This window comes from Trachemys scripta, chromosome 3 (assembly GCF_013100865.1).
Source record: "Trachemys scripta elegans isolate TJP31775 chromosome 3, CAS_Tse_1.0, whole genome shotgun sequence".
NCBI classification, from domain to species: Eukaryota; Metazoa; Chordata; order Testudines; family Emydidae; genus Trachemys; species Trachemys scripta.
The window spans coordinates 75,680,447-75,707,937 of record NC_048300.1 but is presented as its reverse complement, the minus strand read 5'-3'; the positions used below and the strand labels follow the sequence as shown (position 1 = coordinate 75,707,937).

At 38.6% G+C, this 27,491-nt stretch overlaps 1 protein-coding gene across 1 annotated transcript in view; it reads right to left on the bottom strand.

Annotated features, from left to right (window-relative positions):
• Positions 1–27,491, bottom strand: part of PCNX2 (pecanex 2) — a 232,827-nt gene that overhangs the window by 98,256 nt on the left and 107,080 nt on the right. Inside the window, exons 18-21 of the mRNA XM_034765099.1 lie at positions 22,886–22,978; positions 22,183–22,333; positions 16,104–16,245; positions 10,813–10,990 (exon numbers count right to left, since the gene is read on the bottom strand). Coding sequence (XP_034620990.1) covers positions 10,813–10,990; positions 16,104–16,245; positions 22,183–22,333; positions 22,886–22,978 — 564 coding nt within the window. The remainder of the gene's footprint in view (positions 1–10,812; positions 10,991–16,103; positions 16,246–22,182; positions 22,334–22,885; positions 22,979–27,491) is intronic.

Below are 27,491 nucleotides of genomic sequence, written 5' to 3'. Positions count from 1 at the left end.
ATCAAGAAAGATTGGCCACTCCGACAGTCATTGGAGCCTGGGAGGAAAAGTGTTCAGCATCCACCACTTGTTGAATCAAGGAAGATTTTGTTACCACCCTTACACATCAAGCTGGGTCTGATGAAGAACTTTGTCAAGGCCATTGACAAAACACAAGCAGCTTTCAAGGACCTCTGTGGAAAATTTCCAAGGTTAAGTCAAGCTAAGATAAAGGAAGGTGTCTTTGTTGGTCCTCAGATTCGTGAACGTCTTCAAAATGATGCATTTGACCATGCACTGCGTGGCTAGGAAAAGACTGCATGGAAAGCCTTCCAGTTAGTGGCAATAAATTTTCTCGGAAACAACAAGGCAGACAACTACAGGTTGTTGGTGAAAACCTCCTCAAGGCATACAAATGCCTTGGTTGCAACATGTCACTAAAGATACATTTTTTGCACTCTCATCTAGATTTTTTTCCACCAAACTGCGGAGCAGTGAGTGACGAGCACGGCGAGCGATTTCACCAGGACATTGCAACAATGGAGAAACGTTATCAGGGCAATTGGAGCCCATCAATGCTTGCAGACTATTGCTGGACAGTGACAAGAGATGCTCCATTTAATGAATACAAGAGACAAGCCAAGAAGCGCCGAGTAGACACTGAATAGGACTAAACTATGTACAGAATAGTTTTTTGCCTTTTGTTTCACAATAAATTTTATTTATATAACCCTTTTGCTGATTTTTAAAGTGTTACATAAACAGGACAGGTGAAATATCATGTAAAGCAACCATAAACACATGAAAAGACCTAGGTTTACAATTTATGATTAAAACTTTACTATCTACACAATATACATAGACATAAAATGTAAAAACTTAAATATCTTAGAAACAGTAGCCAATCAGTTGTTTTAAGTGTCATATTTGAATTCAGCACATCAAAATACATAATAAATAGCACATTTTATCTCTGAAGCAGACGACTTCTCAAAAATTGTATACCAGTGTAACCAGAAACTTCCACGCTTAAACTCTGTACCCTTCACGTTGTTGTTTTTTTTAAACATCATCTTAATTTAAAAAAATCTTTCTCCTGGGGTGCATCCATGTGCATGGCTACTACAGAGCACCACTTGGAACTAAAAAGCGTATTGTCCATCGGGAGCCTGGGGAAAGCTTGATGATCACCTTTGTTAAGACCTGATGTAAAGGGCTGCATAGAAGAAGCCATCTGTAGTGCACATCATATTTTTGAGTGCCATCTACTGGCACCTAATCTTTTAGCTATTTACAAATATGATACAGAACACTCATAATAACAACCTTCTCTCCCCTGGAGAGTTGCTACTCTCATCAGTACAGAGTGTGTGTTTAAACTGTACCATACTATACTGCTAATGGTGTGTGTGTCCCATTTTTATGCATTGCCTTAGTTCCTTGTTTTAAAAAAAACCCTTAAAATTCAGGGACTGTGTCAGGAGCAAAGTCTGATGTGGAGGTCAGTGATGGAAGGATGAATGAAAATAAGTTAAACTACATCTCCAATATAAAAAAGGAAACATGAACTGCTAACCATAGGGATTATCCTGTCAAATATCAAATGTAGCCTTGGGTATTTTTGCTCAACAGAAAGTGTCTTATCAGGGACTTATATGCCAGATATCAAAAGTTGAGGAAACAGCTGTGAGTTAAGAGGGTGCAGCTGATTAAAACATTGGATTTTAGTATGCACGAAAGGCAAGAAATGGATTAGAATCTGAATTAATTATTTAGTGCCAGAAGCTTTTAATTGAAAGATCAGAATTACCGAAGGGGACTGAAAACTGGAAGGGAAGAAGAAAAGAGTCAGGATTCTGTCTTACATTAGTAACTAAAATCACAGAAGCTTGCAGGTTAACCATGGGTCCTGTAGTCTGTGTCCACAAAGACAATCTCAAATGTTAATTAGTGGGCTATAGCAAACCAAGAAGGTGGTCAAGGGTGACACTCTGTCATAAAATGGTGAAAAATAAGATGATATGCAAAAATTTCACTCTCCTTGAGGGAATCATGGTAAGGATGTTAAACTCTTACAGAATTAAGCCTAATCTGAACAAGTTTGGCAGGTTATTACTGCGTGGCTCTCTTAGTTGGAATTGCTGTGACATGAGGATCATCTTTCAGTAATACATGACATATGGTACAAAAGCAAAGAGAGGCTATATTAAAAAAGCAAACCTTTATTAAAAATAACGTGACAAAATGTGGAGTTTTTGTTACTCTGAAAATTCATGGGGGATGGGAGGGTGAAACAGAAAAAATATCAAACAGGAAAAATGTATCTGTAGTGAGCTCAGCAGGAGTAAGACTACTTAGGCAAATGAATGCAGTGTTAATGAAGGCAAATTTAACAAGCTCTGGTTCTTTGATTACTCTGTCTTATGCATAAAGTCAAATTCTGAACCCTCAGAGAATTTGACTATCAGAAAATAATAGATTAGTTCATATTTTAGTATTGCTAATTAGTTCATCCACACACACAAATTAAGAGGCCATTAGACTGCCTGTCAATAGCATACTAAAGACAGGAAAAGCTAAGATATAGCCCTATTGATTAGAGATTTAATGTCACTAGGTCAGATGCTTCCCACTAGGATCTATATGCAAGATGGTGTGTGTGAAGATGTGCGTACTGTTTCTTTAAGACTACCAGGAAGCTAGACAGCTTTACAAAAATTCTATTTTTAACTAGGCCCAAAAGTAAACAGGCCAAGAAAAGTTAAAAGGCATCTTTTCTCATTCCAAATGAAATAGTACCTGACAACGAGCCAGTTTGCCAGATCTGAATTTTAAGCTTCTGGCATACAGTACGATTTCAAGCTGATTTCATTGTTGCCAGCTTCCACCACTCACAAGGGAATGGACAGCAGTGCAGGTTGTGAAGAGTATCCTCCAACCAAAGCATCCACTGTTGCTTTGCTGAGCTTATAGGGCAACTTTCTACGTTAGTCCCTGGACTGAGCCCAGCTCAGCTGCTTATGGGTTAAGAGATCAGAAATGAACAGATTTGGAGACAAATCTTCATCCTATAGCAAGTGGCGTTGCTTAAAAGTATAGGAAGCTGAGATACACCAATTCTAAGAGGTCACAGGCTTTTTAGTTATCAGAATGCAGCCTGAAGCCTAACCAATCATGATCCCCTTTACCTCTCCTCTTCCCAGGACCCTACAGAGGGATCTCTACTGGGTCCAAGATTTGCAAATAAGGAAGGACAGGAGAAGACAGGTCAATGGTAAGTGCAGTGTCCTCCCAGCAGCCCCACAGTGAATGATCAGAAGAGTTAATGCAACGTACTAGGAGCTAGGGTGACCAGATGTCCTGTTTTTAAAAGGGACAGTCCCGTTTTTTGGGACTTTTTCTTATATAGGCACATCTATTGCCCCCCAAGCCTCTTCCCATTTTTTCACAGTGCTATCTGGTCACCCTACTAGGAGCTCTACTAATCACATCCCATAGAGCAGGCTACTAATTTGCCCGGATATGATTTTTACATATAACCAAACCACTGCATACAGTATGTACATGAACAGCCAATTTATGGCTTCCTGGTACAGATAGTAAATAATGAAAAGGATAGGCCACTGATTCAGAGAGATCTGGATTGATTGGTAAAATGGAAGTAAGCAAACAATACATCTTTTAATATGGCTAAATGTCAATGTATACATCTAGGAACAAAGAATGCAGATCATCCTTACACAATGGGGGACTCTATCCTGGGAAGCAGTGACTGTGAAAAGGATTTGGGGGTCATGGTGGATAATCAGTTGAACGTGAGCTCCGAGTGTGACACCGTGGTCAAAAGAGCTAATGCAATCCTGGAATGCTGTGACTGAATGCACTCCTGTATTCACACCCTATGCACCACTGTACTAATCTTTGTACAAAATATGCCTTGTGATATTATTTGAAAACTAATAACTTGCTTGTCAATAATATCATGGTAAAATGTGTGTAGCAATATTATATGTAAAGTTATTAGTTCCCCCTGATTGATGTTGGTGGCACATGTTCAAACCCACATAGCCCTGATTAGGTAGGACTGGTCAGGTCAAGTGGGTCCTAAACAAAGAAATGTGTGTTTACTTCAATTTACATATAAGTTGTAAACAGGGTCCTCAGACAGCAGAGGGGGAAGACAGGAGACAAGGCAATCTGCATTTCAGCAAATAGAGGTGAAAAGAAACAGCATGCATTCTCTGTCCCCACCAGACACCATGTCACCTTATTTATTGCTTGAATAACTTTAACTAGCTGTTACCCTCAGGAAAATACATTTCACAGGGTAACAGAACTACAAAAATGAGGGGCATAAACACGCCAAGTTCTCTCTCTGTCCCTATCCATCTCTCTCATCTAAGAGGATAAACTAAACAGTCTTTGGGAGCAGATCCAGACCTGAAATATGGTCAGCACTGTTGCTGGAAGCCCAGTTGCTGGAAGCATGTGGTAAGAACTTCACCTTGAACCAAGTCTAGTTTGTTAAGTTTAGAAAGGTTTTATCTTTATTTCTCTTGTAACCATTCCTGACTCAATGCCTTATACTTAGGGCCCTACCAAATTCACAGTCCATTTTGGTCAATTTCATAGTCATAGGATTTTAAAAATCATAAATTTAATGATTTCATATATTTAAATCTGAAAATTCACGGTGTTGTAACTATAGGGGTCCTGATCCAAAACAGAGTTGTAGGAGGTGGGGGGTTGCCAGGTTATTGAAGGGGAGTCTTGATATTGCCACCCTTACTTCTATGCCTTTGCTGCTGGTGGCACTGCCTTCAGAGCTGGGTGGTCAGAGAGCGGCAGCTGCTGGCCAGGATCCCAGCTCTGAACACCACTGCCAACAGCAGCACAAAAGTAAGGATGGCATGGTATGATATTGCTACCCTTACTTCTGTGCTGCTGGTGGTGGGGTGCTGCCTTCATAGCTGGGCGCCTAGCCAACAGCCACTGCTCTCCAGCCACCTAGCTCTGAGGGCAGTGCAGAGGTAGAGGTGGCAATACCATGACTCCCTTACAATAACCTTGCAACCCCCCCACAATCCTCTTTTGGGACAGGACCTCCTGTTTGAGGAAACACTGGTTTCCCCTGTGAAATCTGTATAGTATAAGGTAAAAGTATACATAAGATCAGATTTCACAGGGGAGACCAGATTTCACGATCCGTGACGCGTTTTCACAGCCGTAATTTGGGAGGGCCCTATTTATACTTGAACTCACTTAAAACTCTTTTTATAGTTAAATAAACTTGTTTGTTTTATTCTTTAATTAAAACAAATCCAGTGTTGCCAACTATTTGGGTAACTTCATTTAAGGTAGCAGACTGTTGTATGTTGATCCCCTTAAAGGGGCAATGGATCTAATATATTTGGACTCCAGGAGAGGGATGGACAGTGCAGAGCACAGGTTTGGGGCAGGGGAGAGAGAATCCAAAACTGGGAGTGTGTTGGGGTCATCCTGCAAATAGTAGCCAACGCTACTGGAAGGCAGAATGCAGCGGTGTTTGCAGACAGGCTGCTGAGGTCAGACTTGCTGGACCAGGGCTATGGCTATACACAGACATTGATGGAGTGACCTGCATGCTGTTTGGCTGTTTGTGGGTGGCACATGTGGGAAATACAGGAGCAAAGCATTGTGAGGCACCCCAAGTTGCAGAGTAAGGGTGACACAACCCCTTACTGGTCTGGATTGCACCCTGGAATGTCATAGATGCATAAACAGGGGAATTTTAAGAAGGAGAAGAGAGGTTATTTTACCTCTATATTTGGCACTGGTGTGACCAGTACTGGAATATTGTGTTCAGTTCTGGTGCCCACAAATCAGGAAGCATGTTGATAAATTGGAGAGGGTTCAGAGAAGAGCCACAAAAATGATTAAAAGATTAGAAACACGCCTTACAATGATAGACTTAAGAGCTCAAACAAAGAGAAGGTGACTTGATCATAGTTTAAAAGTATCTACACGGGGAACAAATATTTAATAATGGGCTTTTCAATCTAGCAGAGAAAGATATAACACGATCCAATGGCTGGAAGTTAAAGCTACACAAATTCAGACTGGAAATAAGGCATAACATTTTAATGGTGAAAGTAATTAACCATTGGAACAATTTACCCAGAAGCAGAGCAGATTTCCCCCTCACTGACAATTTTTAAACCAAGATTGGATGTTTTTCTAGAAGATATGCTCTAGGAATTATTTTGGAGAACTTCTACGTCCTGTATTATACAGGAAGTGATCCTAGATGGGTGGTGGACAACCTGTGGCCCGCGGGCTGCAGGTTGCCCACCACTGTCCTAGATGATCACAGTGGTCCTTTCTGGCCTTGGAATCTACAAATCTAGGTGCACATAATGAAGAGAGGAGGGGACCCCAGTGGTCCTGTACCAATGCAGCCATACTAAAACTGTCTTCACGCTCTTAGTTCCAGGGTGGGTGCTAGGGCTGACTTCAGCATTCAGGGCGCCAGAAGAGGTTTGCACAGAGACTTGCGCAGATTGTGGTCCCACTTGCCATACAGCAGTTTACAAGTGCACAGCTGTGCTGGGGGAAGCACAAACTACACCTTTAACAAACAGCAGGGGTGCTGGGTAAGCATTTCCATTCCCATCATCCATGTTGGCATTATGCCTGTACTTGGCTTATGGCCTTGGCTGCTTGTGAGGTCACCCTCATGGGTTCATCACACTATCAAATTTATTCCTTTCTTTCTTGGCTTTTTCAGCCAAAAGTTGCAGCTTCCTCTTATACCAACTCCCATGGCTGTCAAAGGGAGCTGTACTAGATGTATTCCATTTGTGATGTGTTTGTGGGAAGAGGTGGGGGGTAAACCATGTGTATTATCCACATTGTGATTTTCCCTGTCTTAACTCGGTTAAGCAACTGATTGATGGATGTCACAGAGATGGAAGAACATACCTTCCTCTCTAATATCCCTGAATAGTTCATCTCTCACCTCCCTCCCAGAAAATGAATAATCTTCCAGTTTCCATCTGATTATAGAAAGATCCTCAATGCCGATCCCTCCCACATGCTGACAAGTCTAAGGTGACACACATTCAATTCTTGTTCCCATTTCATCTTTGCCTTACCATTGAAGAGTATTTTCTCAGCTCTTTGTAACTAGATCTTTTCAGATAACACGAGCACCCCATAAGCTGTCAGATGGATACTCAGGATGCCTTCCAAGAAGCCTTGAGAGAAGTGGTGGCTCATTTGAAGTGATTTCATACATTTGTAGATTTGAAGACTAGTAGGGACCATCATGATCACCTAGTCTGACCTTTTGCATAGGACAGATCAAAGAACCTCATCCAGTAACTTCTGCATCAAGTCCATAACTTTTCTTTGATAGGTTGTCTTTTTAAAAGACCTGCTATCTTGATTTAAAGACTTGCATTGGATGCATTTGGATATGTCTGAGTAGGACAATTTGTGAGCAGCTAATATAGGTTCACAGTATGAAAATAGCTGAGAACCCCCTATCCTAGTTCAATTAAAGATTCAGTCATTTATTAAAAATAAATAAGCAAGCTGCTCTAAGCATTACCTTGTTCCTTTTCCATGGCAATTTGAAACACAACATGGCGTACTCATTTTGTGTATTTCTAACCAGTTTTAATATTAAACTTTTAAATTCTACAACTTTTATATAAAATTTAGACGACAGTAAATGCCTTCAAAAGAGCAGTAAATTAGTCATGTGACATAAGTCAAATAGCATTTAAAAGAACTGAAAAATTCATGTTGATTAAAAAGAACACCCCTCAAAAAACCCCAAACCAAGAGTCAAGTTCACTAAATTCTCACTTTATCTGCATCACCTCGATGCAAATGGCATGGCTATTTGCAAATGTGAATAAAATCTGTGGACAGTCATTTTTGCTGCAATGCCCTGATTTGCTCAGTGAGCAGTCATATTGATTTGAATTCTCTGATTTGAATGGATTACATTAGTAGCATCATGATGGGGGGGAAGAGGGAAGAAACACAATCACTAGGAGATTCAGAGATAATCTATCTGACATTACTAGTGGAGCTTGTTCAACAGAAGCCTGCCTAAGGATCAACTAACAAAATTGTGAATGTCTGTCAAGTTTAAATGTAGTTTCCTTCTGCGTCTGGCAGAAGAGAAAATGGATAGGTGCTCACTGCAGCATCACTTAGAGAGCATGCATGCTCTCTTGTACAGTAACTCTGCTCAAAAATCATCATCAAAATGATTATGTAAGACAGAACACTTACTGTTTCAGTGTCAGACAGTGGAAACCTCACACCTACAATGAGTAAGTGGATCCTAACTGCCATTTTATGAGTTAGTTCTGCATCGGCAAAGGTGGTGGTAATAAGAACTTGTTTTCTATTTTTTTAAAAATAGTTGTGAACATTGAGATTATTGAACTGTGCATTGATTGAAGCTGTTAGATTCTCTTGTTGCTGAAGCTGTACAGACCACAAAACTTTCAAGAATAGACCTGGATTCAGTCTGTTTAAAGCTGACTGTGTGAGAAATTCCATACCATCTTTGTATGTTGTTATCTTTAGCCTCAAAGTGATGAGAGTCTATAAGAAAGGTCCATACAATTTTTAGAACTAATAAAAGTTCATCGTTTAATTAGAGTAAAAAACATGTGCTTTAGGATCGGAAATTAATACCATCCTTAATACTATTTTTCAGAGTTGTTTTAATGACCATTGTGTAACTATGCATGTGGTTTTCTAATATAAATAATGAAGCCATTTTATTTTAATTTTTTAAAATATCACAAAGCCAGGTTCACCTGCTGAACTAATGACCTGAGAAATTTCAGGTTTACTGAGATTTGGAAACGCTAGAAGACCTATGCTATAGCTCAGTGGTGTAACTAGGGATTTTAGCGCTCAGGGCGAGCAAGCATATTTGCGCCCCCTACCATTTTTAATCATTTTTACACCCCCGTCATCTTTGCGCCCTGGGCGGCTGCTCTGCTTGCCCCTCCCTGGTTATGACCCTGCTTAGCTAGACTCCTAATCATGTCTATAATACATAACTTTAGCCCAATACTGTAGACTTTACCATATCAAGCCTCCCATAAAAACACACAGTGTGATAGGCTACGTTTAATTTACCGTAACACCTTTGATTATCTCACTCTTACTCTGCTCACTAATCCATCTCCTCTAGGGCTAACACTCCAAATCTCACAACAGCTTCAAATAGCCAACATTTAAAAACAAACAGCAAAAAACCTCCACATCACCCACAGCCACAAATATGCAGCTTTCAACAAAAAATTGTGACATGGCGATTTTCAAAAGTAACTACTGATTCTGAGTGCCCAATCTGAGATATCCTAAAGGGGCCTGCTTTTCAGCGGGCAGCACTTACTGCAGCTTCCAAGCATCTGCAACTCTGGATCCGCCTTGCTCTTTTTAGCTAGTGAAAAAGTTGAGAGCACTTAAGGTTTCTATTACCAAGATCAACAACAATCTCCTTGTAGAAGAGAAACCTACCACCTCCCCTAGAGCACACCATAATCCAGCTAGTACTTAAAAATGTCACTCAACACAACCAACCTCTTTGGGAGGATTTAGGGCTCCCCAGAGCCTCTAGCACCAAACAAGGGTAAACCAATTACCACCCAGAAACCCAGCTCTCACTTCTGAGTATGCTAATTGAGAAGCTTAACAAAGGCCCTCCAACTCCATCTAGGTAGTGTCAATAACCTAGACATTTCCCAGTAAGGCTTCAGGGGAGGACATGGAATAGAGACAGCACTGGCGGCAGCGATGGCTGGCATCCAAACTTATATTGTTGGATCTCTGTGCCACATTTGTTAAAGTTAACCATGGAATCAGTCCTTTCCCCTCTCAGACACGTGGCAGAGTTTAGCTGGATCACACTGAGGATATGTCTACACTAGGGAAAAACAAAAAATATTCTCACCAGCGCTACTACTAGGCCCAGTTGTAAGAGGACTCTTATACCAGGGTGATAGGTGACTGCATTAAAAACAAAATAAAACAAAGTAGATAATCAGTATTAGCACTGCTGGGAGCCCTAGTGTAGACAAAATTCAAGCAATTTCTGGTATTTTTAGCACCATGTCAATTTAACCTGCTTTTGATTTGAGAGGAGCTGCACAGATCATGAATTTAGGTACAATCTAGAATTATTAAAAGAGTTTTAAGACTGTATGTATAACTCAGAGAAAAAAAGAGAGCGGACTATGATAAGAGGCCATGACACTTCAGAGGTAATATTGTAAAAGTAAAGAAGACGCTTGAGTTTAAGGTTAAGCACAAGGATAATGGCCTGAAACTAAGGTAGGAAAAATTTAAGTCAGATATTAGGAAAACATTTCTTATCATAAGGATGATTAGATATTGGACTAATTTCCCAAAGGAAATTGTTGAGTCAAACACCAGAGGCTTTCAAAGGAAGACTAGATAAAAACACTCATGCAATTAATACAAAGGGCAACCCTGCACGAATGGCCCAAAAGGCCTCTTTCAAGTCATTTATGACTCTATTCTTAAAAAATCTGAATTGTGAACTTTTGTAGCCTCATGTGAACAAAGAAGTAAATATGAAGTTTCCTACAGAAACAGAAAATACATTTAACTTTAAAACTATTGGTTTTATCCTCCACTGAGATTTTTTTCTGTGATACCAATGGCCTGCTTCTGTTAAAATGTATTATAACAATTATGTTTAAAAAGATATTTCAGCCATTTATCAATACATTGGAAAGATAATTCAAACTACAAAAACATTTTATATCAAGAAAATAATGGTGTTTGTAAACTTGCCTTGTGAAACACAATGGACATCATGAAAAAATCCAGCAAGAAATTTTCTGAGATATCTCTGTAGTCAAACTGGAAGAAGATTACAGTAAAGCTCAAAGTAACAAATTGATGAACAGGATTACAGAATGAGGATCGGAGCAGCTTCATCCCAGCAATTGTTATCAGGAAAATATCACAGCTGTGGGAGTGAGGGAAAAGAAAACCTAATCAAGTTAACATAACAAAAACAATTAGACTATAACTAATGAACATGAATAACCATATCAGACCTACTCTTGATTGGTATGTCTATCTACACACATACCGTTAATTTATTTTTATATTAATACTAGTTTTTGTTTTAATAATCGTGTTTATTTAATCCATCTGCAACAGCACAGTTTTATATTGCCAGCATTACATATCTCTGGAGTACTTACAGAGCTGTAACACGGGAACAATTCTGTATTATAACAGTAGCATCCATTATTGTAGTAAGTACCTTATAACGTAATAAAGATATAATTAAATAAAATCCCTAAAATAAATTTTCAACTTGTGACTTAAGTCTGGCACCATTAATTTATAGCACTGCAATTTATACAGCTTTATATTAGAAAGCAGCCTGTTGCCAACTACAGGCAATAAGCCTGAGTCACCATGTTATCCAACTTTAGGCTGGTGCAGTGATGAATCAAACCCAGTATTTGTAAAATGCTGAAAATAATCCTCCATGCCAATTTCAAAACAACAGAATACTTGCGAAAGCATGCGGCAATTGACAGCTCAGAAAATTCTAAATGGAGTGGTGCATTTTTGTCATTTTAAGGCTCACAGTTTGTGCAATTCCAATTTTATTTTATTTTTTTGTGGCATTCATTCACTGCATTTTTAATGCAGATCCAACTTTATTTGAGTTCAGGCCTAGTCATCACTGTCTGAATGAAATGCCAAAAGACCTAATTTCTTACTTGTCAGAGATTCTTTGAATTTTATTTGGATTTCTGAGTGCAAAACTAGGGACTACAATAAAGTATTTGTGACCGTTTTAGAACACCCCCTCAGTGGGATGAGAACATTTGTTGGATTTGATGTTCATCAAGAAGAACAAAATTCTTGGGGCAGTGAGGAAGATTTTAATGGAGAGAGGCATAAAATCACAGAGTAACAACAGCAACTGAAACACTCTTTTCCTGATCAGGTCGATATTTATGCTCGCCTAATATTCACAAAATTTCAGGCAGAAAGGAGTTTTTTGAGCATATAATTTCTTGCTAGAGGATAAGGGAGCATTGCTTTCTGGTAATTCTCTCTCTTTAAAGATATTGCCATACAGGATTCTTTTTTTTTTTTGGGAGGGGGCGGGGGTTTGTCTTAACCTCCCAGTGGAAACATGGTACAACTGCCCTAGCTCAGAGTGATCTCTTTTTGTTGTTTAACCTCTTGAGGCAATGACAGTAGCAGGCAACATGGTAAGCTGCCCCAGACTGTCCAATATGCACCACCAACCACCACCCCCTTTGGTTCTGGAATATTCCAGTCAGTTTCTGACAGTGCCGGAAGCAAGGGCTCGAACCCCTGCTCATCATCCCCCCCCCCCCCCCCCCCCGGCCCCCACACACACTCCCAAAACACACACAGAGCAATGCCATTTTTTAAATCACAAAAACAGATGCAATTAGAAAAGTCAAATACATCCAGCCAGATAAGAACAACAAGATGAAATTGCAAAAACACATTGCCTCAAAAAACATCCCTGCAAATTCTGAGGGGAGGTGGACAAGTGAATGAGAATCTTGCAAGATGATATCTTAAAAGTAGAATTACAGGCATGGAAAGTAACTTCCCCTTCTTTAAGCTACTGTATACATGACATTCTTCTTCCTGGAGAGTATGTAGCTAAGAATGGAGAGATAATACAGCCCTCTGTAATAAGAGGACAAAGAAACAAAGAATCCAGGGCTGCCCTGCCTTAGCAGGAGATGATAGCCCTGCTGGCTGCTTTGCTGAGACTCTTTCAAGCCCTTCTGCCCTAGCAACCAGGTTTTGGTGCAGTTAAGCAGGTGTTGTTAACACCTAGCACGTCCAAACCCAGACAGAGATATTTGGTGCTGGGGTTGGCTCCTGCCCCCCTTCAACTAATTATCTCTGGAGGAAACGTGTTGGGAGTTGATTGGTGCCTGTCCCACTCCACTCAGATAATACAAGATTTTGGGACTGCTCTTCACTCGCCCTACTGCCTCCACCCTGATTCTTCCACACAGTTGCTCCGGGGGCTTCATTTCAGATGTCACAACAAGGAAGAATACTTTACCCTTGTTTGGTGCTAGAGGCTCTGGGGAGCCCTAAATCCTCCCAAAGAAACTTCTTAAAAAAGAATTATTTAAAAATATATATGTGGTGACCCACATTTGGCAGTTTCTGCACTTCATCCTCACATATGTTTTGCAAAAGTCAGATAAAAACTGAAGGTAGGTAATTTTTCATCTCAATTTCTTGAGTCATACAAGCTGATTTCAATGTTCAGATTACAAGGTCCAACTATCTTAACAACTCATGATGTTATTGCAAGTCGTGCAATGTTTGGATTTTTTTTTCTTGTTCTTATGATGCAATTTCTGTATTCAGACTTGTGCAGTTTTGTCATTATCCCTCAACACTGAAGATACTTAGCCACTGGAACAACTAACCTAGCGATGTAGTGGATTCCCCATCACTTGAAGGTAAAACTGGATGTCCTTCTGAAAGATGCTGTAGCTCAAACAAAAGTTATGGGTTTGGTGCAGGAATTACTGGACATGATTCTATGTAGTATTTTATGCAGGAAGTCAGACTAGATGATTATAACAGTCCCTTCTGGCCTTAAAATCCACAAAATTTAAATGGTCATCATCTCCCACTGTTTTCAATGGGGGCTGAGCCAGGTTGCCTTGAGGGACTAAGGGAGACCCCTTAGTCATTAGGTGAGGGCAAGCAAGGATATAAGAGAATGGGGAGGCGCAAGGAATGAGAGTGTAGAGCAGCAGGGCAGGAGACTGTGGTAGGATCATGAGGAGTCAGAGGAGCGTGGGGAGAATTAGGTAGACTGAGAGAGTTGCAGGGGATTATGAAATGCAAGAGGCTGACTGAAAAGGAGTGCAGAGAAATAAGCCAGGCTGAGGGGGTGCCTGGGAACATGGAGTGCAGAAGGAAAATGGGGTACCAGGGAATGTGAAGGGTGGAAAACAGTGAGGGGAAAGGGAAGAAATACAGGGAGGCAAGCGAACATAGGGGCCATATGGGCAAGTGTGGAAGGAGAACATGTGTGGGGTAGCTGCCATTCTATCCCCCACTATCCTCCTCTCTAAGTATTCTATCAAGTTAGGGAAGAAGCTAGGGAGGAATAGTGTGGCAGCTCTCCACACCAAATGGGATAAGAAAAAATGGGTCCTCTCTGAGCAACAGTCAGGACCTGCATTTTTAAGTGTGTCTTCAAAGGGTGAATTTAAAATCTGAGATGATCACGCCTACATTGGGGACTGGTGGCATTCCCCTAAAGGTTTAACTATCAGAAGGCAGACCCAAATATGATTACCATTTAAAATCTCATGAATTGGGGGGAGGGGGTCTGACTCATGATTTTTGAACAGTTGAGATAGTAACTTTTCAGAGTAGAATTGCAATGTAAAATAATATCTTCTTAGTCAACACATCTGATCCTCCAGTGGATTCAGAGATATATCTGCTGACAAGTGTCAAACTAACATTTGGCTACTTTTTAGTTCTGCTAGACCTACAGAACCACCACATCTAGGAGGGTGAGCTGTATTACATTCCAGGTAAAATTTTCAAAACATACTTAAGAAACTTAGAAGCTTAAATCCCATTGACATTCAATGAGACTTAGCTTCTTAAGTGCCTATGTCACTTCTGAAAATAGGTATTTTTGAAAATGTTGCTGTATGCTCCTGTACAAAAGTTGATATAGTTTGTTTAGAATGCAAGCTCTAATTTAGAATGCAAGCTCTTCAGGACCAGAACCCTCTTTTGGTATATGTCTGTACAGTCCGTAGAATCATGGGTCTGAGCCTCTACATGCTACTGTCAGAGACATTATTATTATTAATAATAATTAATAACAAATAGTTTTTCACTACATCCAAGTTAAAAATAATCTGATTTTAAAAACTAACATCCAGACAATCTGGATACAGGAAAAATAACGCTCCATTTGTAATGGATCTTTGTTCCTGAACACAGGTCAGTTTTTTAACAAATTTAAATCACTATAGTACTGAAAAAGGCTGTGTACTAATTCTGCTCAGAGAGGGCATTGCAATCACTACAATACCACTGAATCTCACAGCAGTTTGTAGGTCATCAAGCAAAAATTGCCACCACAAAAGGCTCTCTTCGAAGAACGTATTATAATACTGTGGATCAGCAACATTTAGTTCTAATTACAGTCACAGAGGTTAGACATGGAAAAACCTTATATTGTTTTCCTGTTCATATCCCTGCTAATTCAGGACAGTTCTGCACTCTACATTCTTGAAGGCTTTGTCCAACCTAGCCTTCAATGACTCTAGTAATGAGGCCTGTGACACCTCCTCTGAGAGACTTTTTCCACAGTCTAATAAACTTTACAGTTCCCTGATATCCAACCTAGATTTCTCATTTCATCTCATTAATCCTGGTTACTCCCAAGGTGTTTACACCCTTTGAACACCTGCAGACTGGTATAATATCTCCTGGTTTTAGCTGTCATTTGGGCATGCTATACATATTTAGTTTTTTAATCTCTCTATATAAATTTAAATCTCTCTAACCTCAATCATGTTTGCTGCAGCACCAACAGCATCTCCTTTATCATATTTGAAGACAGTTTGAATTGTCCTTTAACAGAGCCAATAATGATAGCATTTTGTATTTATTATTATTCATTAATAGCACAAAACCAAATTGTGACAAATAACCAGACTCATTTACGCAACATTAAACTTCATAAAAACATAAGAATGGCCATACTGGGTCAGACCAGTGGCCCATGTAGCCCAATATCCTGTCTTCCGACAGTGGCCAGTGCCAGACGTTTCAGAGGGAATAAACAGAAAAGAGCAATTATCAAATGATTCAGGCCCTTCTCATTCAGTCCCCAGCTTCTGGCAGTCAGAGGTTTAGGGACACACAGACCATGGGGTTGTGTCCCTGACCATCTTGGCTAATAGCCATTGATGGACCTATACGCCATGAGCTTCATCTTTTGAACATTCGTCTGAATGTGAGCAGTCTTAAATCTATGAATCACATACTATGAACTATAATCAACTTACTGTGTACCAAGTCTCTTGTATTTACTAATTGAAAAAGCATCAATGGTGAGGGCATTCAATATTATTGCTGGATACAAGATGTATTTCTCAAAACACTGAAGCCACACATAGAGTCTTTCAAACCACATTAAATGAGCAGCATCTGTAATAAAAACCCAGATAACAGACCATTTTGTCAAATTATTATTTTTTTCAGCATATAAATACTGTATAGACAATAAATGCATTAAAGTCAAAAGGACAAATCATAAGTTTGTATATCATACTAGTTAATATACCCACTAATTTATGACACTTCATGTAATCCTTAATTCTTTTGCCATATAGCAATCATGTTGTTCTCTGGGTCGGGCCAATATTTATACATTACATACTTTGCTTCTTTTTGCTGCACATATAGATAGGCACATATAGTAGCTGAAATTGTACATACTAAAGGATAGATCCTCCTAAGTTTTTAGAAGTAAAACATGACATGATATTAATAAACATATTTGTTGTTCATCACTTTAATTACTTTTCTTACTTACAATATTTTATTTATTAAAGAATATTTATAATTAACTAACACCTTTCATGTGACCTAGTGGGGAAGCTGTGTGACCAAACAGAGATAGCACTAAATGAAGACACCAGAACCCTGGATTTCTATTCCCAGCTCTGTCACTGGCCTGCTCAATGACCTTGGCTAAGTCATGTCCCCTCTCTGTGCCTCAGTTTCCCCATCTGTAAAATGGGGATAATGATTTGTCAAACTTTGTAAAGTGTTTTGAGATCTAAGGATAAAAAGCACTATAAAAGAGCTAGGGATTATTATTATTATCTCAAAAGACCCAAAAATACTTTACAAAGAAGCTATTATATACGTAAATACAGACTTTTAACAGTACACAACATTATTCAGCAATCAGACAGGACGTGACCACTGTATCCAGTTGAAATTGCAGGGAGAAATTAGGCAGGCAGAGTGAAGTTTCCTGAGTAACACCTGTATTCTTGCAAAAGTGACAGGAATTCTTTAATGAGCACAAATAGTTCAGGTCATCTGAAAAACAAACAGCAGAGTGCACCATACTGGAGTATTGGTTCAGTACTGACTCAAAGGTAAGAACCACCTGCTGAACTACCAACACCCCTTCCTACAGCAAGAAGAATAGCTTATTTTATTTCAGCAATATGAGGGTGAGAAACAAGAGGACACAATGAATCAAGATTCTATGTTCAATAGATACAAGCAGAAAAGTCAGGAACCAATTATTCCAAATTACCTTAATTCATGGACCTATGATATCTTTAGTTGAGGTAACAGGCTTTCAAAAAGCTGTACATGCATTTCTGAGACTCAATATCCTTCACTCTTTATAGCTTAAAGTATTTCCTCTTATTACTGCCTATGGCTCTGATGCCAGGCTTTAATTAAAAATATGATACACATTTCAAAATCAAGCTTTTTTGCCTCCGAAGTAGCAGGTAGAAATGACCATGGCAATGCTGTGAGGGACCTGTTTTCACAACCATTTTTCATACATTCTAAATTCAGTACATTCTAACAGATATTTCTGGGTACACTTCTGCAATAATTAAAGCAATACAGACTAGATGAACACCATAGGAAATAGAGAATATAGAAGAATCTGAAAATGCCTTGTCTCCTGATTGTACCAGGGAGCTGTTCACCTGAGTGATACAAGTGATCCCAAAGTATGAGCTGAACCATCAATGCAGATCAGTCAAAGCGTGAAGTGGATTTGCCTGGTATATCTCTACTCTCAACCTTTTTAAAAGCTGAGCCATTACCTTTATGAAAATTATGTTTTTCCAATGAATGAAGACAGACCTAATGGGGATAAGGGAAGAAATCCTATAACGGTCTTCTATGATTAAACTCATGCAAAAAGACAACAAAGCCAGGATATTCACAAGAGTTGCTCATTATCAAGCAAAGGAAGCCTTTTAAAACAATTACTTTCAGCTGGAATACAAATCATTAATAAGATTTACATTTCCAGTACACTTTCCTTGGCATTTTGTGGTAACAGTTAAAAGGCAACCTTAAATCAAATCTCTTGGATACTTTTTGGTACCCAGGTTTTGTTTTGAAGACATGATTTTTCAGAGAGGTTTAAATCCTTAATGTATGGCAAATGCATGATTTTGCAGGGGATGAGCAGAACCCTTGTGTTGTCTAGTTTGAAGAACAAGATACTGAAGTCCTGCAGCAGACTGTGCTCTGACATTATTGTTTTCAAGTACCTCAAGAACATAGGTTGAGAATGATCCATCAAGCTATGACAAGCAAGTTTCCAGCTGGGAGCAAAGAGAAGATGACAGCTGAAAAAAGAATTCAAGTAGTTTGCTGAAATAAAAAAACTGCAGGAGAACTAGAAATTAGCCTCTGAGATTCTAAAATATTTACAGATATTCCTACATACCACGGCAGCACCTGCTGAAGCCAGTAGATATTAGCAAGACCAAATGATCAATGAAGTTACATTGTTTCATTCAGCTTTAGTGATTCTCTTGAGATATTATGCAGGAAATGAAAGTTACAGACTTCCGTAACCATGCCGCTCAAATTTTAAACATTCAAAAGTCAAAGTAAATATAATTCTGCCTCAATTTCTGAAACAGGAAAATCTATTTAGCAAATACAATACACTTTTAAACACAGATGTCTTAAACACAGAGTACAGCATATCAAACTGCACACAATATGTAACAGAGGTTGTAATGTAATTGTACCGTAACACAGGGTTAAACGCTACTGTACAGTGTTCTCAAAATATAGCTAATACAGGTGTACAGATCAATTGGTGATTTTAAATAGAAAGCTCAGCTAGTAGGTGAGGTAAATGTTATTGGTAAAGGGACTTCTCTGTGCTATATTCTCTCTTACAGGGGTCTATATGGATAACCACTAAGGCTTATATTGACAGAGCGAACACAATGGCTAAATATCACTGATACAACATTCTGTGTTCTCGCTTTTAACTTGATTTTGTTACACTTTTTAAAAATGAGAAATGCCATTTTAAAAAGAACTCTTCCCCTGCATTGTTTCATTGCTACATTTTCAGTAAATCCCCATTGCCACAGATGCCAGGGAAAGACATTATTTTAGCCTTATTACTTCTGCTAGCAGAATATTATGCCCCGCAGAAATACAGTGGAAACTATGTCTGTCATTAAGAAGTTTATATATAAAGTTTTTATCATTAATAATTTGAACATTCCCTAAAGGGCTTGGGTATTAAAAAAGAGAAGGGTTATTTTTATTTTCTCTATACCATGTAAAATGGCTATAAACTTCAGTACAAATATTAGGCTGTCCCTCAGTTTACATAACCCTGGATTAGGCCATCGGTCACTTGACTCATACACAGTAGCTCAATGTGATGCAAGGTGACGGAGGTCTTTGAGCTTTCATCTTCCCTTCTATCATCTGTGTAAAACTGGGATAATACTGGTCTCCTTTGAAAAGTGGTTTGAGATCAACTGATGAAAAGCACTATAGAAGAGCTACGTATTATTATTATTATATTTGATATGTCCTCCATTTCCATACATAACATTCCCCTTTTCCACAATCTAAAAGTTACACCAGGGGTAAAACAACTTGCATTTTACACCAAGTGTAAAAAAGAGGTTAGGACGTTTAATAAACAGGGATAAATATCCACTTGGGTTGCACGGAAATCTATTTTGCCCAGTAAATAAATTCAGATTTGAATCCAGGCCTACAAAGATGAAATGTTTGAACATTCAAGTGCTATTCTATCTACATTTTTCAAAAGGAAAAGGAGTAACTCAGATTTAAGCCAGAGTCATGAATAAATATTAGATGGGCTAGCAGCCCAGTCACCAATAATCTGAAGAAAAAGTCTGAGATTCTTCTCACCATTATATTCCAGCACTTTGAAGTTCTGGTCAGAGGTATGTTGTGATGTTATTGACATAAACTGTGGCCGTATAGATGTTTGTTGCAACCAGCATCCTATGGCTGCACCAGGTCTTGTACAGAGGAGGCCAAGTGAGGTTTCTATGTAAAGGTTGTAGTTTACTGGTTATGATTATGCTGTCTGTATGTTTGTATAATATTTGTATTTGAAGTTATGAATATTGGCTATGTACTTGTTTGATTCTAAGTAGCCTCAGTGAAGCATTTGGTCAGCTTCTTGAGAAAGAACTATTCTCAGTAAGTGCCCAATCAAGAAACACTTAACTGACAATGAACTTTGGGAGACGCCAATCCACATCTGAGCTTTCCTGAGAATGTTCAAACTAACATGTAAACAATGGTATTGGCCTGCAAAAAGCGGAATCGTCCATAGATATGTGACTTGCCCAGCTGGCTACAGACTCCATCTTGTTGCTGTGATCATGAACAGGAGAACAAAGGGGTTTCTGCCCACAAGAGAGAGAATATAAAAGGCCCTGGAAACCCCTCCATTTTGTCTTCAGCTGGCTCAAAAGATAGCCTTTCCACCCCAAAGAGATGCCTGAAAGAACCTGGAACAAAGGACAGTAACTATGGGGGGTGGGGGGTGAGTGATTGCTGGACCCAGAGTAGGAAGGAGTCTAGTCTATGAAAGAAGCTTATTGGAACATCTCTGAGGGTGAGATTTACCTGCATTTAGTTTCCTACTGTATTAGGCTTAGACTTGCATGTTTTTGTTTTATTTTGCTTGGTAATTTACTTTGTTCTGTCTGTGATTACTTGGAACCACTTAAATCCTACTTTTTATACTTAATAAAATCACTTTTTGCTTATTAAATTGACCCAGAGTAAGTAATTAATTCCTGGGGGAGCAAACAACTGTGCATATTTCTCTATCAGTGTTATAAAGGGCGAACAATTATGAATTTACCCTGTATAATATGTATAATCAGAGTAAAATGGATTTATTTGGCATTTGGATCCCATTGGGAACTGGGTGTCTGGGTGCTAGAGACAGGAGCACTTCTTAAGCTGATTTCAGTTAAGCCTGCAGCTTTTGGGGGACGTGGTTCAGACCTGGGTCTGTGTTTGTAGCAGGCTAGCGTGTCTGGCTCGACAAGACAGGGTACTGAAGTCCCAAGCTGCCAGGGAAAACAGGCTCAGACGTAGTCTCAGTACATCAGGTGGCAATTCCAAGAGGGTCTCTGTGACCCAACCCGTCACATACGTGAAAGCTGATGTTTAAGGGAAAGGGGCCCATAATAAGGAATAATCTTATTTTGTAGGGGGAAATCTGTTCAGGGCCCCAGTGGATTTCCTGGACACTTTGGTGGTTGGCGACAGGGACAGAGGATGTGAAGTGTAAGTAGGCACCAGCACTTCAAATGATTAAATAAAAGGGGAGAGAAGGAGCAACAAAGATACAAAGGGAAGAAGTTGTTTCATGCAGAACTAAATTACAAATCTAAGTGTGGTAATGGGGTAGGGAGCTGAAATGTTTAGACACATTTTAAATGTGAATCAAAATGTTCCACTCTTCAGTTTAACTCCTATCCTGCTGCACCTGAAGTCAAGTGGAGTTTACCTACTCACTTCCATGGATTCAGGGCTTCCTTTTCTACATTAGAAATAACACTTCCCTCCTGCTGGAAGACTGTCTGGGGACTGGAGAACTATGGGATAATGAAATCCCAATAGGTAGGGGTTGCAGCGGCAGTTTTGCTAGACCTCACTTAAGACAGGAAGGGATGTTCACACAGACAGTTTAAAATTCTTTGGGCTTAAATTTTTTTGCTAAAATTGGATAGTTTTAGTAGAAAGCTCTGCATGAGGGAGTCAAACCCACCCACCTCTACAATGAAAAGTGGAAAAGTTGCAGTTGGCCTTTCTACCTATTATGATGTCACTATATTCACTTCCGTTCTTCCAGTCCCTGAGAGAGTGCCATCCAAAAGAAATATAGAAATCAAAACTTGATATTCCTAATATTTCTAAGTAAAACATGAAAAAAGAAAACTCATCTTGGGAAAAAATGGTCGTCTTTAAACATCACAATGGACATAAGCAAGAATATTTTTTCTTTAAAAACAAGACAAACTAAAGGCAACATCAATCAACATTCTGACAATATTTATTACAAACCTCTCACTTCCCGCTGATGATATTCTTTGTTTTTAAGTATGGGGTGTGAAATCCACAGCCAAGGATGATGCTTGCGGAGCTGAGGAAGTATGTAATGTGTTACGAATCCCACAGTCCATGCTAAAGCAAACAGCACAATGCTGAGAAATGGCTGAGCCAAAGGAGGAAAATAATGGAATCACATTTACAAATAATATTTTATAGACGCAATATTTTTAATGTACAACAATTTAATCTTCCTTATACATTTGCAAGAAATAGTGATTCTTATATAAAAAGCATCAAAGACTACAGGTGGGAAGCAGATGTGGGGCTCAGGAAATGAATGCAACAACCTTTGTCCTTTTTCAAAATGTACTTTACACACACATTTAACTAGTATTGTAACTGAAAATAAAAAAGCTAAATTGGTCGGGTTTATGTAAGAATCCCTCTTCCAACAGCTTCTATGTCATAAAAAAAGACTAGTATAAAAAAGGTTTAGGGAAAACAATTACTAAATACATTAAATTGTGCCTAATATAAATATCTATAACTGATTTGCAGTGTATATCAAAAGCCTTGAAATTATCTTTGCCATTAAATAATTTTTCCTTAACTCTTCTCTTCACAGTTCCTTTCTATTCTTAGCCGTGTAATTTTGCATAATAGAGATGATATCTTAGGGGAAAAATATTTAAAAGGAGGGGATTATAATACATACCCTTAATGACAGAAACACAGTGCTGGCGCTGACTGCAAATGATAGAACAGCAGCCACTGTGCAGACAATGAGATCCGATTTCAAGATTTCCTTCTGTGAATATAATTTTTTTAAAATACAAAATTATCAAGTGAATATTATTTTAACTGGATAAATTACATTACTCCATTATGAATTACTAATAGTTTGCATTGTGATGACATTAGTCATTGTTTTACAATATATAAATATATTTTAATATAAAGGTATTTTCTGCAATATGCTTTGCAAAATTATTTCCCCGCATGCTACATTTGTTAAAAAGACCCTGTCAATCATATTAAAATTTTATCAAAATTCATTTAAAAACATATTTTGTAAACATTGTTTAAGTATCCCATGTTACAATTAAAACTAACCTAAAACTAAAATGGTTTTACATTAAATTTGTGTCTCCGTTTATGTAATGGTATTTATGGGGTTTTCTGTATTTCTGTTTTCAGAAGTGGGCCTATCTCTAGTATTATGTAATGATAATGAAAGATAAGAATCTACCTTCAAGTAAAGAACTATAACTGGGCTGGAGTAATTGTGTTTTGGAGATATAGGAAAATATGTTCTTCCTAACCCATTTTTCTTGTGATTAAAATATCATCATGAATAAACAAATTAACAAGGTAGTTTTTAAGCTATGTGAATTTTTGAACCATTGTATTTTAGAGCTTACAGAAATGTCTTTGGTTAGCAAATCAATAACTTGGCTTAGACTTATGACTAGACATATTACAGAGGGTTAGCAGTACTTAACACTGGAAGCAAATGCAGGTGCTGACTGGCATAAACTGAATGCCTACTACTAGATATTTATCTAAATACTGACTTGTAGTGCTTTAATTTAAAGACTTCTAGAAACCTGGGATACAACAAAATTTCACTTAAAAGAAAACTTCATCTGATTCAAGATGTTTCTGACTGTGTACTCAGCCCCAATAGCCAACCTAGCCAACAAGTGTTTCTGTGGGGAGGAGGAAGAAAACATAAAATAATGATAGGATAACAGACCCAACAACAGGAAGATAAAAATGAAACAGAGATGTAGGAGACAACACTTGACCAACAAATTTTAAAGTATAGGGGGAGCTATCAGTGACCACTATATTTCGGATGCTTAACAATTTCGGTTATCAAAAGATGATTGCGACCTGTTTCTAAGAACACGAACACTTACACTGTTTATAGCAGGCCTTTGAAATTCAGCTGGACTAAAGCCCCTAGGCTTGAGGAGTGCCTTTTCTGTATCCCATAAAACTCCACTCAGGTTTAGCTGAAATATAAAGTGTTAATTGTCCTTTTCCTGGCTTGTGTTCCTCAGGAAAATTTTGGCAGACTGCCAAAGTATTAATGGACCGTGAACATTCTAAAGAACTAGATCCAAACCACTCCCAAAGCAGCAGCACCAAAACCACCATATACATGTTCTGGCAATGTAAGGAAGCCAGGAGGAGTGCGAGCAGAGTTGGTGCAGCCTTCCAACAAACACCCTGCCTGCCTGGACTCAGCACATGGCTCCAGTGGCCATACCCACCTCTGAAGACACCACATCAGACAGAAGCATCCCAACGCAAGGGGATAGAGTGAAAGAGAGAACCAGGCCAGGCCAACCCCTCACCATCAACTAACTCCTGATCTCCCACCTGGTCCTGCCCCAGTGGCCCATTCCCACCCACAGGATAACAGCCTTCTCCTGCCACCAGCTAATGTAGTTAGCCCTGTGGCTCAAGTGGTAGCAGCTGTGCATCAGTACTGAAAGTTCAGGGTTGAAACCCTAATGATGATGCACATAATGGAATTTATTTTTACCTTTTTTTTCCTTATTAAAAATCCTAGGAAATTACATACTAAAAACTACATTAAAATAATGTTATTTAGGTTGCAAAGTTAAGCACTTGAAAGCTAGGAAATGCTAGATTTATGGTTGCCTGTACAACCTTAATTTAGCCCTGCTGGGTATAATATAATATAATATAATATAATATAATATAATATAATATAATATAATATAATATAATATAATATAATCTTTAATGACATGATCACATACCATTCTCAGTAATGACAACTCCAAGCATTCAAAAATTGCGAGTCAGGCCCCAAAGAAATCATGAGGTTGGCTAAACATTAATAAATGTACTCGGGTCATGTTTTCAAAGCTAGACTGAAGGATAGAAACTTACTATTTTTAAAATGAAAGCTGATATTCTCATGTAATCATATGCCTCCCAGAGCTGGGGTTTTAAGAAAAACATCACATATCATGATATTTGCAATAAGATGATGAGAGTTGGTGAGAGTAAATAAAACACTGCACATTTTCCACAAGACCCCATGTACAGGGGGGTATACAGAATGGATGCCAAAGCAGGCTGAATTAAGGTTGGACGGGCCATGATTTCCTAACTTTCTAGTCCTTGACTTTGCAACCTAACTGACATGTTTTTAATGTAATGTTTGATACACCTTATGTGTGAAAGGCTTGACCTCTGACCCTAGTAAAAATTCAATAGTGAAATAATCACTACCATTGGGATTGTTTTGAAGTTTTGGGTAAAAACAGATCATGCAGACAAAGACTCAACATCACTAATCCACCATTCTATCAAAGAAATATTTCTTTATTTTTTAAAAGGCTATTCTGGATACCTCCTGCTTGTGAGAATAAACAGGAAAACATGCTGTAATTTTTTTCTTCTTGTTTTAAATTATACATTGAGAGCTTTGTATAAATCCTTTTACTAGCTATCTGACTGTTTGTACTAAAGGCCAGGAAGGAAGTTGAGTTTGAATGTAACACATTAACACCCTCAGGCTACTGGTTAATGTAGTAATCAACTGTGGGGATGCCTATAGAAATTAATTATAATGCTAGGAAGCTCCATTCTCAAAGTTGAATGGTCAATTATCCATGACAGCTGCTTTGTAATTCCAGTTTCCAAAGCTGACAATTCTTACATAGCCATTCGAGCAGAGAAAAAATAGTAAAGGTCATATAGCTAAACATTACAAATGCTATATTGATTACTACTAACATGAATATGAAGTCATTATACAACACAACAGATTTATTTTAATATTTAAACCTATTTGCTTTCATCTTGGGAGGTGAACCAGTTATTTATATCTTAAATTTATTGATTAAAAAGGTGCTAATTTAGCCTGAATATTATGCACGCTTTATACATAGGCGAATAGCCCAGTGGACACTGGACATTTTGTTGCACTTTGCCATCTTATGCAGTTGACAATGGAGGAAAAAGCTTGTTTGGGCCATTACACAGGGGCATGCTGAGGGAAACAAAAGGGGGAAGGATATGCTATTAAAATTTCTCCTTCTGGTCCTCATGTAACAGTGTACCCAATTCCCAGATTGATCAAAGTTCTTCTTACAGAGGATCTGAAAGCTATTTTTAGTTTGCTTTTGAAAATTAATCAAAACCAGAGCTGGTTACGATAGCACACTCCCTTAACTATAATGGAATAAGATCAGAATGGATTGTTGTTTGAATGTTTCCCTCAAATTTGATGCACATATCTTTTTAGCTGTCTACACACACCAATACTGACATTGCACTGTGAGAAAAATTGTGGCGAACCTACTTAACTTGGATCAACTATTTATTAAGACATAGGTGCCAGCCACTAAAGGGTTTAGACAGAGCATGTATTAAACTACAATCGCAGTCTCCTCTTCAGGGAGTACTATCTGTGTCCCAGCATGGAAGAGTTAGCACTACATAAACCAATTTAGACTTGTGCACATCTGCTTCCATTAATATATAAACTGGAGGAAACCCAAACACAGGAAGAAAGGAAGGTACAGCATTAAGAGGCCCTTGTAGCAGCCAGTAAAAACAGCCTGTGTTTCTGGAAAACTACGTGAGATGTCAAACGTGTGTAGCAGAAATGTGCAGCTGACAAGCACCATGTGAAACCAATTCCCTGGCAGAAAAGAGCACCCAGAAACAAATTCAACCACAAAAAAGGGACCAAGACACAAAGGCCCTGTCTATATTACCAGTATAGCCATGCCAGAGCACTACAGTGGAACACAGTTATCCACTTTTCCTATGGTTCCAGTCTGCAATATAGTCAGGACCTTAACTGTGTTTTTAACCAGATCCTCATCTGCACTCTGAAATGAAATTATTGTAACCAGTTCAAGGGATGGCCATATTGTTAACTGGGTCAGTCTCCTGACATGGTTCAACTTGTAGAATAGATGAGGTCAGACTGTACACTTGCCTCAGGCAATGAGCAATAAGTGGAAGGGATGTGTGGGTTATAAAATCAGAAGAAAATTATGCCTCCCACTATATCTACAATACAGTCAACCAATTCATAGAAATCAATTGACAGTGGATTGTGCCCATAAGCTACATACCAAAAACGCCAGAGTAGGTAGCCAAGCTATATAATAAATACTTTATATCTTTGCTTAGAAGCCTCCCTCCATTAATAGCCAGACCTCTACTATGCACTTTAACCAAGTAAAATAATTAAGTTTAACAGAAGTTGTGACTTCTACACCAAGCAATAAAGTAGCGTATTTTCCATGCACTCCTTAAACACT